The sequence below is a fragment of the Rhinolophus sinicus genome, linkage group LG05 (genome assembly GCF_036562045.2).
Source record: "Rhinolophus sinicus isolate RSC01 linkage group LG05, ASM3656204v1, whole genome shotgun sequence".
NCBI lineage: Eukaryota > Metazoa > Chordata > Mammalia > Chiroptera > Rhinolophidae > Rhinolophus > Rhinolophus sinicus.
The window spans coordinates 48,883,404-48,896,777 of record NC_133755.1 but is presented as its reverse complement, the minus strand read 5'-3'; the positions used below and the strand labels follow the sequence as shown (position 1 = coordinate 48,896,777).

Genomic DNA, 13,374 nt, shown 5'->3' with positions numbered 1-13,374 from the left:
AATTATTTTCATGAAATAGGAAGCGAAAATCTCATCTCAGTACTTAGGCTTGAAACCATCTGTAACAACTCCTCTTTTAACACTCACTCTTAGCTTCTGCGACACAGCCAGTTCCTGACATCCCTCTCCTCCTTCTAATTCCTGATGAATGTTATCCTCGTACCCCTTAAATGGTGACACCCAAGATCTGGTCCTCAACTCTCTTTTCTCTATATAGCAGTCATTCCTTTATAATCATGGTAGACATTACTAGTGTTCACTGTGTCTGGTTCTCATCTTTTCTGGGTACCTAAAACTGTACTTCCCAGGCCCCTTTCAGTAGGCAAGGCCATGTGACTACATCTGGCCAATGGGCTGTGAGCAGGAGTGATGAGTGTCACTCCCAGTCAGAAGCATTTAGTTAGCAGCACATAACCCTCCATTTGCTCTATTACCCTTGCAATCAGGATTAAGGGCTCATATTCTAGATAGTGCAGCTACAGGATGATAGAAACTCTGAGAGCCTGGAAGGCGAGTTGCCACATGAAAGACAGTGCCCTAGAGAGTCATCTAACACAGGAAATCTTGGCATAAGAAAACATCCCCTGTGTTAAGGCACTGAGATTTTGGGGTTATCCCACCATAACTAGCCTGAGTGGTATAGTGATCTAAGTGAGTGGTTCTCAAAATTTTGAGCCTTAGGACTCCTTTCACTCTTAAAAAATATTGAGGACACTAAAGAGCGTTTGTTTATGAAGGTCATATTTATAGATATTTACTGGTTTGGAAATTATTATTGAAAACTTTGAAGTATTTATTTGCTAACTCATTTAAAAATAACAATAAACTCATTGTACATTAACACAAATAATATATTTTATGAAAAATTATTTTAATTTAGTGAGAAGATTGGCACTGTTTTACATTTTTGTTAATCTCTTTAATGGCTGGTTAAGTAGAAGACAGATGGATTCTCATGTCTGCTCTCATATGCTGTTATGCTTGAAGTATATGGAGAAAATTAGGACTTACACAGATATGTAGATGGAAAATGAAGGTGTATTTGAATAGGCTTTTCAGATAATTATGGATATTATTTTTGTTATGTCACCAAAATTAGACACGTGGCAGCTTCTGAAAGGTTAGTTGCCATGCGTAATCTGAAACTATGTTAATAAACTTAGAGACTCTGTTACATTAAGTTCCATTGATTTATCTTAAGCTTTGAATGGATATTTTACCTATGCCTAATTTTGTAATATATGCTGGTCATTTGGAAATTGTTGGCTTGCTGAGTTTTGCAGATCTTCTAAATAGTCACACATTTCATTATATCACCGACAATATCATCAGAACAGTTTTTTAAGTTTTGGGAAGCTATTGAGCCCACAGAGACTGATATAAGTTTTTCAAAATTTTAATTTTTGCTTCAAAGCTCAAATTTTACAATTACCGTAAATACTGTTGATTGTCTTCCTCGAGAAAAATAGGCTCACTTAGTTCATTTTTCAAAAAATGTCTGACAAATACTCAAGTTTGAATAACTATACAATGTCTGCCAGTCATTCTTTCAAGTAAAAATTGTGTCCCATGGAAAAATCTACCAGTTCAGCTTGCAACTCAATCACACAAAGGCTTTTCCACAACATCGAGACTGTATTTCAATATGCAGCAAGACGGGAGTAGAGCTCCAAGATGGCAGAGTAAATAAACATTGCGCCTGCATCCTTCCGTGAACACATTAAAATTACAACTACATTATAGAACAATAAACCTGCAGAACCATCTGAAGTCTAGCTGAGCAGAAGTCCTATGACTAAAAATATAAAGAAGCCATGTTGAGACTGGCAGGAGGGGTAGAGACATGGAACAAAACCCAAACCTCCATGTGGCAGTTGAGAATCAGGAGGGATATCTTGGCCGCGGATGCTCCCCCCCGGGAGGAGTGGGGCTCCTCAGCCCAGAGTACTGACATTGGGAAGAGGAGCCCCCACAACATTTAGCTGTGAAAAACAGTGGGGATTCTGACTGTCCCAGACGGAAGGCTACGGGAAACCCAGACATCCTCTTAAATGGCCTGTGCACAGACTCTCTCCCAGGTACTCACCTTGGGCTCCAGCGAAGGGACAGTAACTCTGGGGGTGTCAGAGACATATGAGGAGTGCAGATTGAGTTATGTGGCTGCGGAAGGAGGGCTGGAGGACAGTCAGCATTTTCCCTGTGTGAGGTCCTTCTCCCATGCAGCTGGCAGGCAGGCGCCATCTTTCCTGTGTTGAGCCCTCCCCCACAGGCCAAATCTGAATCTGATTGGCCTAGTGAGTTCCGGGGCTCCACCCTGCTGACTCACTGGGACCATGCCCAACCCAACTACCCCAGCTGAAGGCACTTTCTCATCAAGCAGCCAGCCACATTGCACTCTTTCTTGGAAAACTATCAGAGTCTGGCAGGCCTCCATTGGCAGCAACTGGCCTTAGTGTGCTTTGAGACTTTTGCTGAGTAGCTCCAGGCTCAGCACTGGCACCAAACCAGAATTTACATTAACCTGGTGACCACAACTCTTCCCACTCTAATGACTCCCCAAACCTGTCTCAGCCAATATGCATATTGCACGAGACTCTATCAGCAGCTGAACCTTAATGGAACCAGCAGGTGGCAGCAGGCCTTAGGGTTTCCTGGCTTTTTGCAGAGTTACCAGGGGCCTGGTACTGGTGGCAAACGTCCTCGGTTCATAATGTGTCTTCTCCCACGCACCTCTGGGTTTAGCACAGGTAGCCAACAACCACAAATTGCTTTGTAGCTCCCACTATGTGGTCCCCGAACAGTCACAGTCAGTGGGTGACCTGGGCCTGCACAAGAGCCCCTCCCAAAAGGCCCCAAAACCAACATAGGTGGAGGTTGGCTTCAGATCACAGCAGAGCACTGCCCAATTAGCCCCACAAGTGTCACACACAAAGGGTGGTCTCAGCGGGCACCAGAGAGTGCTGGGGCGAATCCCACTCAGTGGAGTAAGCCCCCTGAACAGCAGCATGTAAGCTGTGGACTTGGCCAAACCCCATAGCCAGTCAGCTTAAGTCAATTCCACCCAATGACGTGCCAATAGCAACCAAGGCTCAATATAACAGGAGGGCACATGAAACCCACATAAGGGACACTCCTGGAGCACCCAGAGCAGGTGACCATGGAGACTGTGTCACTGGGCCCAACAGGACACCTACTACATAAGGCCACCTGGCCAAGACTGGGAGACATAGCAGATCTACTTAATACATAGAAACAAACACAGAGAGGCAGCCAAAATGAGGAAACACAGAAATGAGTCCCAAGTGAAAGAACAGAAGAAAACTCCAGAAAAAGAACTAAACAAAATGGAGGCAACCTAACCAGATACAGAGTTGAAAACAGTGATTATAAGTATGTTAGGGGAACTTAGTGAGAACTTCAACAAAGAGACAGCAAGCATAAAAAAGGACACAGAGACCATAAAAAAGAACCAGTTAGAAGTGAAGAATACAGTAACTGAAATGAAGAATGCACTAGAAGGAATCATCAGCAGACTAGATAAAGCAGAGGACTGAATCAGTGATTTGGAAGACAAGGCAGCAGGAAACACCCAATCAGAACAGCAAAAAGAAAAAAGAATTAAAAAAATATGAGGGTTGTTTAAGAGACCCCTGGGACAACATCAAGCATAACAACATTCACATCATAGGGGTACCAAAAGGAGAAGAGAGAAAGCAGGAGATTGAGAACGTATTTGAAGAAATAATGACTGAAAACTTTCCTAACCTGGTAAAGGAAATCGACGTACAAGCCCAGGAAGAGCAGAGAGCCCCAAATAAGATGAGCCCAAACAGGCCTACACCAAGACACATTATAATTAAAATGGCAAAGGTTAAAGACAAAGAGAGAATCCTAAAAGCAACAAGAGAAAGGCAACTAGTAACTTACAGGGGAGCTCCCATGAAATTATCAGCTGACTTCTCAACAGAAACTTGGCAGGCCAGAAGGGATTGACACAAAATATTCAAAGTGATGAAAAGCAAGGACCTACAACCAAGATTACTCTACCCAGCAAGGCTATCATTTAAAATTGAAGGACAGATAAAGAACTTCCCATACAAGAAAAAGCTAAAGGAGTTCACCATCACCAAACTAGTATTACAAGGAATGTTACAGGGATTTCTTTAAGATGAGGGAAAAAAGTCAAAATTATGAATAATAAAATGGCAATAGCTCCATATCTATCAACAATTAGTTTCAATGGAAATGGATTAAATGTTCTAATCAAAAGACATAGAGCAGATGAATGGATAAGAAAACAAGACCCTTACATATGCTGTCTACAAGAGATTCACTTCAGATCAAAAGACACATAGAGACTAAAAGTAAAGGGATGAAAAAATACATTTCATGGAAATGGAAACAACAACAAAAAGCTGAGGTAGCAATACTTATACCAGACAAAATTGACTTTAAAACAAAGGCTATAACAAAAGACAAAGAAGGACTCAGTAATCCCACTCCTGGGTATTTATCTGAAGAAACCCAAAACACTATTGCATCCATATATTCATTGCAGCATTGCCTACAATAGCCAAGATGTGGAGGCAGCCTGGGTGTCCATCAATGGATGAATGGATAAAGAAGAGTTGGTACATATATACAATGGAATATTAGTCAGCTATACAAAAGAATGAAATCTTGCCATCTGCAACAACATGGATGGACCTAGAGGGTATTTATGCTGATTGGAATAAGTCAGAGAAAGATAAATGCGATGTGATTTCACTTATATGTGGAAGCCACAGGACAAAATAAACAAACAAAACAAACTCATAGATACAGAGAACATTTTGGAGGGAATGAGTGAAAAGGGCAAAGGGATTAAGGAATATAAATTGGTAGTTACAAAATAGTCACAGGGATATAAAGAATAGGATAGGGAATATAGTCAATAATATTGTAAAACTATGTATGGTGTCAGATGGGTACTGGATTTATCAGGGTGATCACTTCATAAGTTATATAAATGTCTAATCACTATGTTGTACCACTGAAACTAATGTAATATTGTATGTCAACTGTAATTAAAAAATTAAAAAACATTAAAATAAATATAGTCCAATTACAGGGGGCAAATTTTCATTACACTTTAGTTAATTAGGTTATATATTTATACATTACTTATACTCGAACATGTCTACAGGATGATTACAAAAGGCACATCAAGGTATCCTTACAAAAACAGCTACCATGAGCTATCACATTACTACCAAGAATATATTCTGAAATTAAATACTTTTTTTCTTTCTAAAAGACTACGGTCACCTTTACATTCTATTTTAAAAATAGCTTTATTGAGATATTTAATTCATATACCATAAAATTCACCCTTTGGAAGTGTACAATTCAGTGGGTTTTTAGTACATTTACAGAGTTGTTCAACTACTACCATTAATTTTAGAAAATTTACATCACTTCATAAAGAAACCCTACACCCATAAGCAGTCACTCCCTATCTCCTCCTGCTCTACCCTCCTGCAACCTGTAATCTACTTTCTGTCTCTATGGATTTGTCTAGTTTAGATATGTCATATAAATGAGTTTATACAATATGTGGCTTTTTTGTGTCTGGGTTCTTTTATTTAGCATAATGTTTTCAAGGTTTACCCACGTTGTAGCATGTTTCAATCCTTCAGTATTCATTTATGGCCAAAAATATTCCATTTTAGAGATATACATTTTTTTTAAATCCTTCTATCAGTTGATGGGACATTTAGGTGTTTCTACTTTTTGACTGTTATAAATAATGTTTCTATGGATACTGTGTACAAGATTTTTATGTGGCACGTTTCCAATTCCTTTGGGATATATATATATAAGTCGATAAGGAACACTTTATGGATTAAGTCAGTGCAAAGATGAGAGTAAATTTGAAGATTTTTTTCACAGGTTTATCAAGCCCCCGAGACTAAAGGAACATTAGAAGAGGAAAATGAGTTCTCAAATAACAGAGGCAAAGTAAGAATAATACGCAATAATAGTCTAGAGAAGTATTTCTCTTATCCTGCCTCAGTTTAAGTAAATTTGAATATGCAATTACTTGGAAAGATATTGAAAAACACTAAGGAAACAATTATAAATCTGTGTTGCCCTTTTAAGATATAAAATTTTCGGTTCTCTTATAATAGAAAATATTAGTGTTTAACGGACACTTTTGGTTTCCTGATTTATTATTTTAATACTATACCTACTGCCCTGTGTATATACACCCAACTATTATTAAAGATTCTAAACTATATTTCAAAAATTCTAAGTCACCTAAATCAAGAGTATAACAGGGTCTAAAGTAGTTTAAGAACAGAGCAACAAAGATATACTTCATAAAATTGAAGAATAAGGAGTTTCTTTTGAAATAAAAGGCCAGAATCTTGAACATTGGCAGACAATTTGCCACTTTCATCTGAGGACAAAAGAACTAAGGTTATTTGAGAAAATTATGGTTAAAAATCATTTTTATATTCTTAATGTAAAGACAGCACATTGAGAGTTAATATAATCAGGCAGGACTTATGTTTGAAAAAGAAACTGTCAAATTCTCTAAGGTTTTCCACCTTTAAACTCAGACATAAATTACAGATGTAGGTCACAAAATAATAATCCCTGTGTGTTGAGCATTTCTCTTCTATAGTCTTATTGAATCTATTTTCATTATCCATTTGGTACTAAATTCCCCAAGTTTCAAAGAACAAAAGTAGTAAGTGAAATTGTCAAGTTTGCATCAAGGGTACTAGAAAAATAATAGCTATTATATGATGGCTGTTATTTTTTAAATCCTGGTTCTGCTGAAGAACTGTTTCAATAGCTATGAAAAGAGGCATGCTTTTTCATCCATGATGTTGTTTGCCTGGTTATACTTGCATCGTATTCTATAAATACAGAATCTTTGGAAAAAAGGGGAAAAAAAAGACCAAAGTTTTGTGCAACCTATGGCTTTTTACTTTTTTATAACCAACACATTTTTTTTCCCATAAAGAACAAGTACATGTGAGTCATATATTATTGCAGAAAATAGTTACTTTTTTCTTTTCATAAACTTTTTTGCTTCTTTCAAAAGCTCTTCCACATCTTCCTTCTCTTGGTCCTCCTTGCCCGGCTCCCAGTCAGAATCTTCATCTGTTGGCTCATATTCTTCCTCCTCATCATCTAGAAAGCTGTCATTCATGTCATACGTACTGGGTTCTGCAGCATTATCACTGTCTTCATCTAAAATGCTTCTCACTAAAAAACAGAAGTTAGGTACACAGTACATCAATTGCCACTCAACCTGGGAGAAAAACTGTATAATGTCTTTCTCAGGGTGACTGATGGCTTAGTTGGTTTGAGTGTGAGCTCTGAACAACAGCGTTGCCAGTTCTAGTCCCACATGGGTCAGTGCGCTGCACCCTCCCTCCACAACTAGATTGAAGGACGATCACTTGGAGCTGATGGGCCCTAGAGAAACACACTGTTCCCCAATATTCCCCAATAAAATTAAAAAATATATATTTCTTTAAAAAAAAAGTCTTTCTCCATCAAGAAGAATTAATTTCACTTAATCCCGTGTTTCTCTGAAAATGAGACCTAGCAGACAATCATCTCTAATGCGTCTTTTGGAGCAAAAATTAATACAAGACTTGGTCTTAATTTACTGTAAGACCAGGTCTTATAAAATATAAGACCAGGTATAATATAATATAACATAATATAATGTAATACCGGGTATAATATGATACAATATAATACCCGGTCTTATTTTACTATAATACCGGGTCTTATATTAATTTTTGTTCCAAAAGACGCATTAGAGCTGATTGTCTGGCAAGGTCTTATTTTCAGGGAAACATGGTACATAGCTAACCACTATAAATTTCTAGAAAGGGGACTAAAATGACCATTTGTTAGTTATTATTCTTACATTTCCTACCATGAGGCTCCTAAGACTAAAATGTCCTGTGAGATTCATAATAATGGTCCCTTCATAATATCATCATCATATTCAGGCTCCTTTCCGGGACGGCAGAATGTACTTTTATCCCAGTTATTCACTGCCCCTCCTTGTGATGATTATATTTCCCCACTCCAACAGTCTTGGCCCAAAAAAATGTGTGGAAGTGTTGTGTGCCCCTTCCAAGGAGAAGCTTTCGGAGGCTTTCTGTGGTTCTGCTATTGTTATTTCCCCTCTGCTGTGAGAACAATGTGTCCTAGATGTGAACACAATCAGCCTGGATTCCAAGATGAGACTAACACATGGGACAGGAGCACAGCCAACATGCAGCTGTAACGTGAAGGACAAATACATCTCATTTCTGTTGTAAGGCACTGAAATTTGAAGACTGTTTGTTATTACAGCAAACCTAGTACAATGTAATTGACACTCTAGGATTGTGATCAAATGAGATGATACAAGTTTACATACTTTGGAAAGTTTAGTTTTTAAATCTGTTATATTCTACAGTTCATGTTTCAATAAAAGTAGGATTACTATGGTAACAGCCATTAGAATTTATAGATTTCCAATTAATATCATAATACAAAAATTCTTCAGTCTCCAAATCCATTTCTCCCCTCATCCCACTCTGTTTTATATTCTTTCCACAGTGAGCAACAGAGTTGGTTTAAAATAAGGCTGTGAGAGACTCTGGGATTATGTGGAACACTTAAGAAACAAGTAGGAAGATTCTATCTGAAAATCTTGTGAAAGGCAGAGGACAATCCCTGTGATAAAGAGCAAATGCATGGGTTAAAAATATTAATGTCCATACTTTTGTATATGCTTTAATTAACTTCTTCCTAAAATGTACACATGTAAAAGATAGATATAACTTAAATGAAAGTCAAGGAATTTGATGGGGAAAAAATGAAAATGATGACAAAGGAAGTAATTTATCTGTCCTCTTAACTCCCATAGCCCAGATATTTATATTTTTCTTAATATCACTGCTCATTCCAGAGAGGATTTGAGACACCTTATAATAATAACAGAGGTAATTTAAGAAAATAATACAAATAAAAGTAGAAAAACTAAGAACATAAAAAGCAAAATATAAATATGTCAATCTCAATTTTTAACATAATTGTTATAAATTGAGCATCAAATTTCTCCCCAAGTTTCTTGGTAGCCAAGGCTAAAAAGGGGCCACCTAATAATTTGCATAATTCTCATTAGTGCAAGAAGCCTATCAATTCCTTAAGAGAAATCTTGCACTGTATTTATTGGTATACATTTCTTATCTCTGTCAAGTACCTTGAGGGCATGTTTTATGCATGATGTCTAGCTAATCTTAATTCCTCATATAACTTTTATGATGAAATACATTTTAAAAACATTTAGAGGGTAATTTGCAGATGGGGAGGGGAGTGAAGAGGAAAAAATACCAGTGTCTCTGTTTTTGCCCATTTTGCTCTTGGAAGTATCTCATATATATAACTAATGACATCTCAAAGAATTTCCTTTCAGATTCAGAAATTATCAGATTTACAAGAAAAATATATATAAAACTGAAACAATTTCAGGTTCTTCTCCTACTTTATTGGCTGTCCCTTCTCAGTCTCCTTTGCTGGATATCTTCATCTTCCCAACCTCTAAAGTTTGAAGTGCCGAATTTTCAGGCTGGGACGTCTTCTCTAACACATTTCTTAGGTGGTTCCATTCAGTCTTATACCCTAAATCTCCAAATTTAACCTTAAGCCCTGACCATTGCCTGAATTCCAGACTCTCATTTATCTGACTGCCTATGTATTATCTCTACTTGGATGACTAACAGGCATCTGAAACCTAACATTTCCAGAACACAACTCTTGAGGTGCTTCACCAAAATCTAATCATTCTCTTAGCGGTCTTGAGTATATGACTTCTTGAGTCATCCTTGAACATCCCCCAGTGAAAACCCAATATCCAATATGTCAAGAGATCCTACTGGCTCTACCATCCAAATATATCCACCACATCCATTCCAAAATCTTGGTCCCAATACCATCGTCATCTTCCTGGCCCATTCTAATATGCTCTTAACTAGTTTCTCTGTTTCCACTCTTGCCTATTCTCCACAAAGAAGCCAGAAAACCTTCCAACAGCTTTCCACATCACTCTGAATAAGAACTGAAGTCCTTACTTGGAGAACTTGGCCTCCAAGACCCTTCACAATTGGGCCACTGCTAGCTTTTCTGCTCTCATCTGCTGCTCTGTACTCACTCTCTTTGTTCCAATTTTACCCTCTCTTTGCTGCTCCTTGAATAGTCCACACATGAACGTCTCCAGGACTTTTACAGTCACTATTCCCATCACCTGGCATACTCTTCCCTCAGATAATCACCTGGCTTGCTCTCTCCTTCAGGGCTCTGCTCTCATGTCCAGTTATTACACAGTCCTTCTTTACTAGTGTTTCTGAAATGACACACCACCGCCACCACACACACACACACACACACACACACACACACACACACCCTTGCCGTCTGTTCTCTTACACAGCTTTATTTTTCTTCTCAGCAATTATCACTACATGACATATGATTGTTTACATGTGCACTGCCCACCTTTGTAAAATTCTGCAAGAGTAGGGCTTTGTCTCTGTTGTATCCTCAGCTCCTACAACAGCACCAAATGCAGAAGGCACTTTTTGATGTAGAAGGCACTTTATGTATAATATATAGTTGAATACGTATGAATACATGAACAAATGAACTATTTGCAAATCAACTGATGAACACCTTTAGTTTTATAAATACCCTTCTTATTATAATCTACACTTTTAATCACTAGTCTGTCAATATAATGAATTACATGAAAAACTTTTATTGAAATCTTGCTAAATTGAAGGGGCTTGAAGGCTCAATGAGTCCTGGAAATCTTGACAGCAACTTACTGGACAGGGTTTGCTTTGTTGAAACAAAAAGGCTGCGTTACTCAGAAGAATACTATTGCTTTCCCCCCAAAATTGTTTATATCTATCAAATCATCATTTACATTTGATGTTTACATTTACACATTTTAACAGGAGGTTCAGGATCTAACAAAACTATCCATAGTAAAACTTGATATAGCTTATAGTCAAATTCCATCCACTTTATTTCACATGAACAAGTAATTTAACTGTGCTTTAAGTGAAAACACTTGAAGAGTCAAAGTCCTGACAAGGTCAAAGTCAGCTCTAGAATTCAGCTCTACGTCCTTTGTTAGTGGTACAACATTGACATTTCTTAACAGTGTTTTAAATGCTGATGTATGATTACCTTTGTGGAATCAATTAATTAATGGGCCCTCTTGCAACAAATTCAATTTAGTGATTTTAAGTATTCCACAATACAAATGCCATCTAGGTGGGAGTTTCCTTTTTTTTTAAATTGCTGAAGGTGTTTTCAGACAAGTAACAGTTTCTGCCTTTCAGTGTAACTGGGCCATAGAGAGAATGAAACTTTCCTTACTTGGACATGCTCTGAATCAGTGCACTTGTTGATCTAAATTAAATTATTACATGATTTCCTGAATCATGGGGCAATCCCTGGAAGGAGGGTTCTGAAATAAATATGACTAGCACCTAATGTAGGAATAAAATGCCTATCTTTACCATAACAATCAATATTTTTTTATGCAAAGGGGATACTAAGAACACAAAGCAAGAAAAAAACCCACGTATGTATTCTCTGAGAAAGCTGAAGCACACAGCATTGTATCTGAATATCTGGATTCAAAGTGATGAAACTAGTAAAGTTCACATAAAGTTCACATAAACCTTGCTATAATAACACTGTTTGCTATACAAAAATTTCACAGGAAGCTTCTCATACAAGGAAGCTTGTTGGTTAGAGTGCCAGGCAACTCAGTCATAGGGAGTCGTATCCCAGGGGATCCCAAGCCAAGACCCCAGTATTGTACAGAGAATGCCATGGTTGGTGAAAAGCTTATTAAAGCACAAATATAATAAAAGGAGACATAGACGTGGCTGCTTAATTTTTTTAATCAAAAGCAAAAAATAGGGGCGGCCAGTTCGCTCAGTTGGTTAGAGCGCTGTGCTCTTTAACAACAAGGTTGCCAGTTCGATCCCCACATGGGCCACTGTGAGCTGCGCCCTCCACAACTAGATTGAAACAACTACTTGACTTGGAACTGGTGAGTCCTGGAAAAACACACTTAAATAAAAGTTTTTAAAAGAAAAAACAAAAAATAATTTTTTTGTAGTTTTACTTTTTGTAGTTATGGCTTCCAATAGATTTCCATAGAATTAAATAGAGTAATGCCATTAAAAAAAAAATAAGAGCCTATATGTAGCATTTTCTTATATTACCACTAGCTTGTTTGAAATATAATTGTAGAGTGTGTCCCAGAAATCAAAAGTGAGCTTGCTTTTTCCAAATCAAGATGAGCTTGGAAGAAATCATTTTTTTTCCTCTCTCTTCACCTGGAATGCTTATATGTTTCTGTTTTTACGTGGTTGTCCATCCCCCTCACCCAACAAAAAGTCTTAAAAAACAACAACTGTATGGTTTAAAAGAAGAGGTTAGATTCAAGGGGGAGAAGTTCAAAGATCTGTGTCATAAAGGAGCCCATGACAGTGAACAAGTCACTTAATGGAATTTTTCTTTTTATCTATGAATCAAGGGATCATGGAATGATTAAATGACCTCACAGATCCTTTCTGACTCCAAAGTTCTACTTTTAAGGCCAACGCAGGAATTTTCATTTTCTCTTCAAATCGGTGAAGTAGTATGAAATGTGGGAGATGTTGACAGCTTGACGACTTGAAAGCAGCACAGGAGAAATAAGCTGTGAGTGATTTTTTTAATTGATGGATAGCAATGGACAACCACAATAATGAAAAATAACCTTTAGAAAAAAGAGCAAACTCTTTAACATGTTTAAAACAACATGTTATTATTAACTATTTGGTGTTAGGATGTGGTATTTTCTGACTTTTCTATTTATGCAAAGGAATTTGAAATATCGGAATGACAATTCTGAAATTTGTATCTAACATTTCCTTTTACAATTCATATCCCAGGAACAAAGCAGGCAGAACTACTAATGTGTACACTGTGTCACATGCATGTGGAAAGAAATGCTGATTTTCACATGAAGAAAAGATCTTTCTACATTGCTGGTTTTTCCAAATAGTTGTCTGATGTTAGAATCTAAAATGGCAGAGGCCTCATAGCAGATTTATAGCTTAACATCAATAATTCCTCAGGTTTTACTTTCTTTCCTAGTAAATCTTAGGTAGGACTAATTAGGGTGTTAAGTTTCATTATGCAAGAAAGAAATTTAGCCCAATATCTCTAAAGATAAAAATTGACTACATACTACAAGAATAAACATTTTTTAAATGCTTCATTTTACTACTAAATACTCATCTTTCT

General features: G+C 37.2%; 1 protein-coding gene across 2 annotated transcripts in view; it reads right to left on the bottom strand.

Annotated features, from left to right (window-relative positions):
- Positions 1–1,380: 1,380 nt before the first annotated feature.
- The window catches only part of APLF (aprataxin and PNKP like factor), an 82,386-nt gene continuing 70,392 nt past the window's right edge, over positions 1,381–13,374 (bottom strand). The window contains exon 10 of one of the 2 annotated variants that reach the window (XM_019718313.2): positions 1,381–7,260. In XM_019718313.2, coding sequence (XP_019573872.2) covers positions 7,055–7,260 — 206 coding nt within the window. In that variant the 3' untranslated portion in view covers positions 1,381–7,054. The remainder of the gene's footprint in view (positions 7,261–13,374) is intronic. The other variant, XM_074332091.1, reaches the window with a different exon arrangement.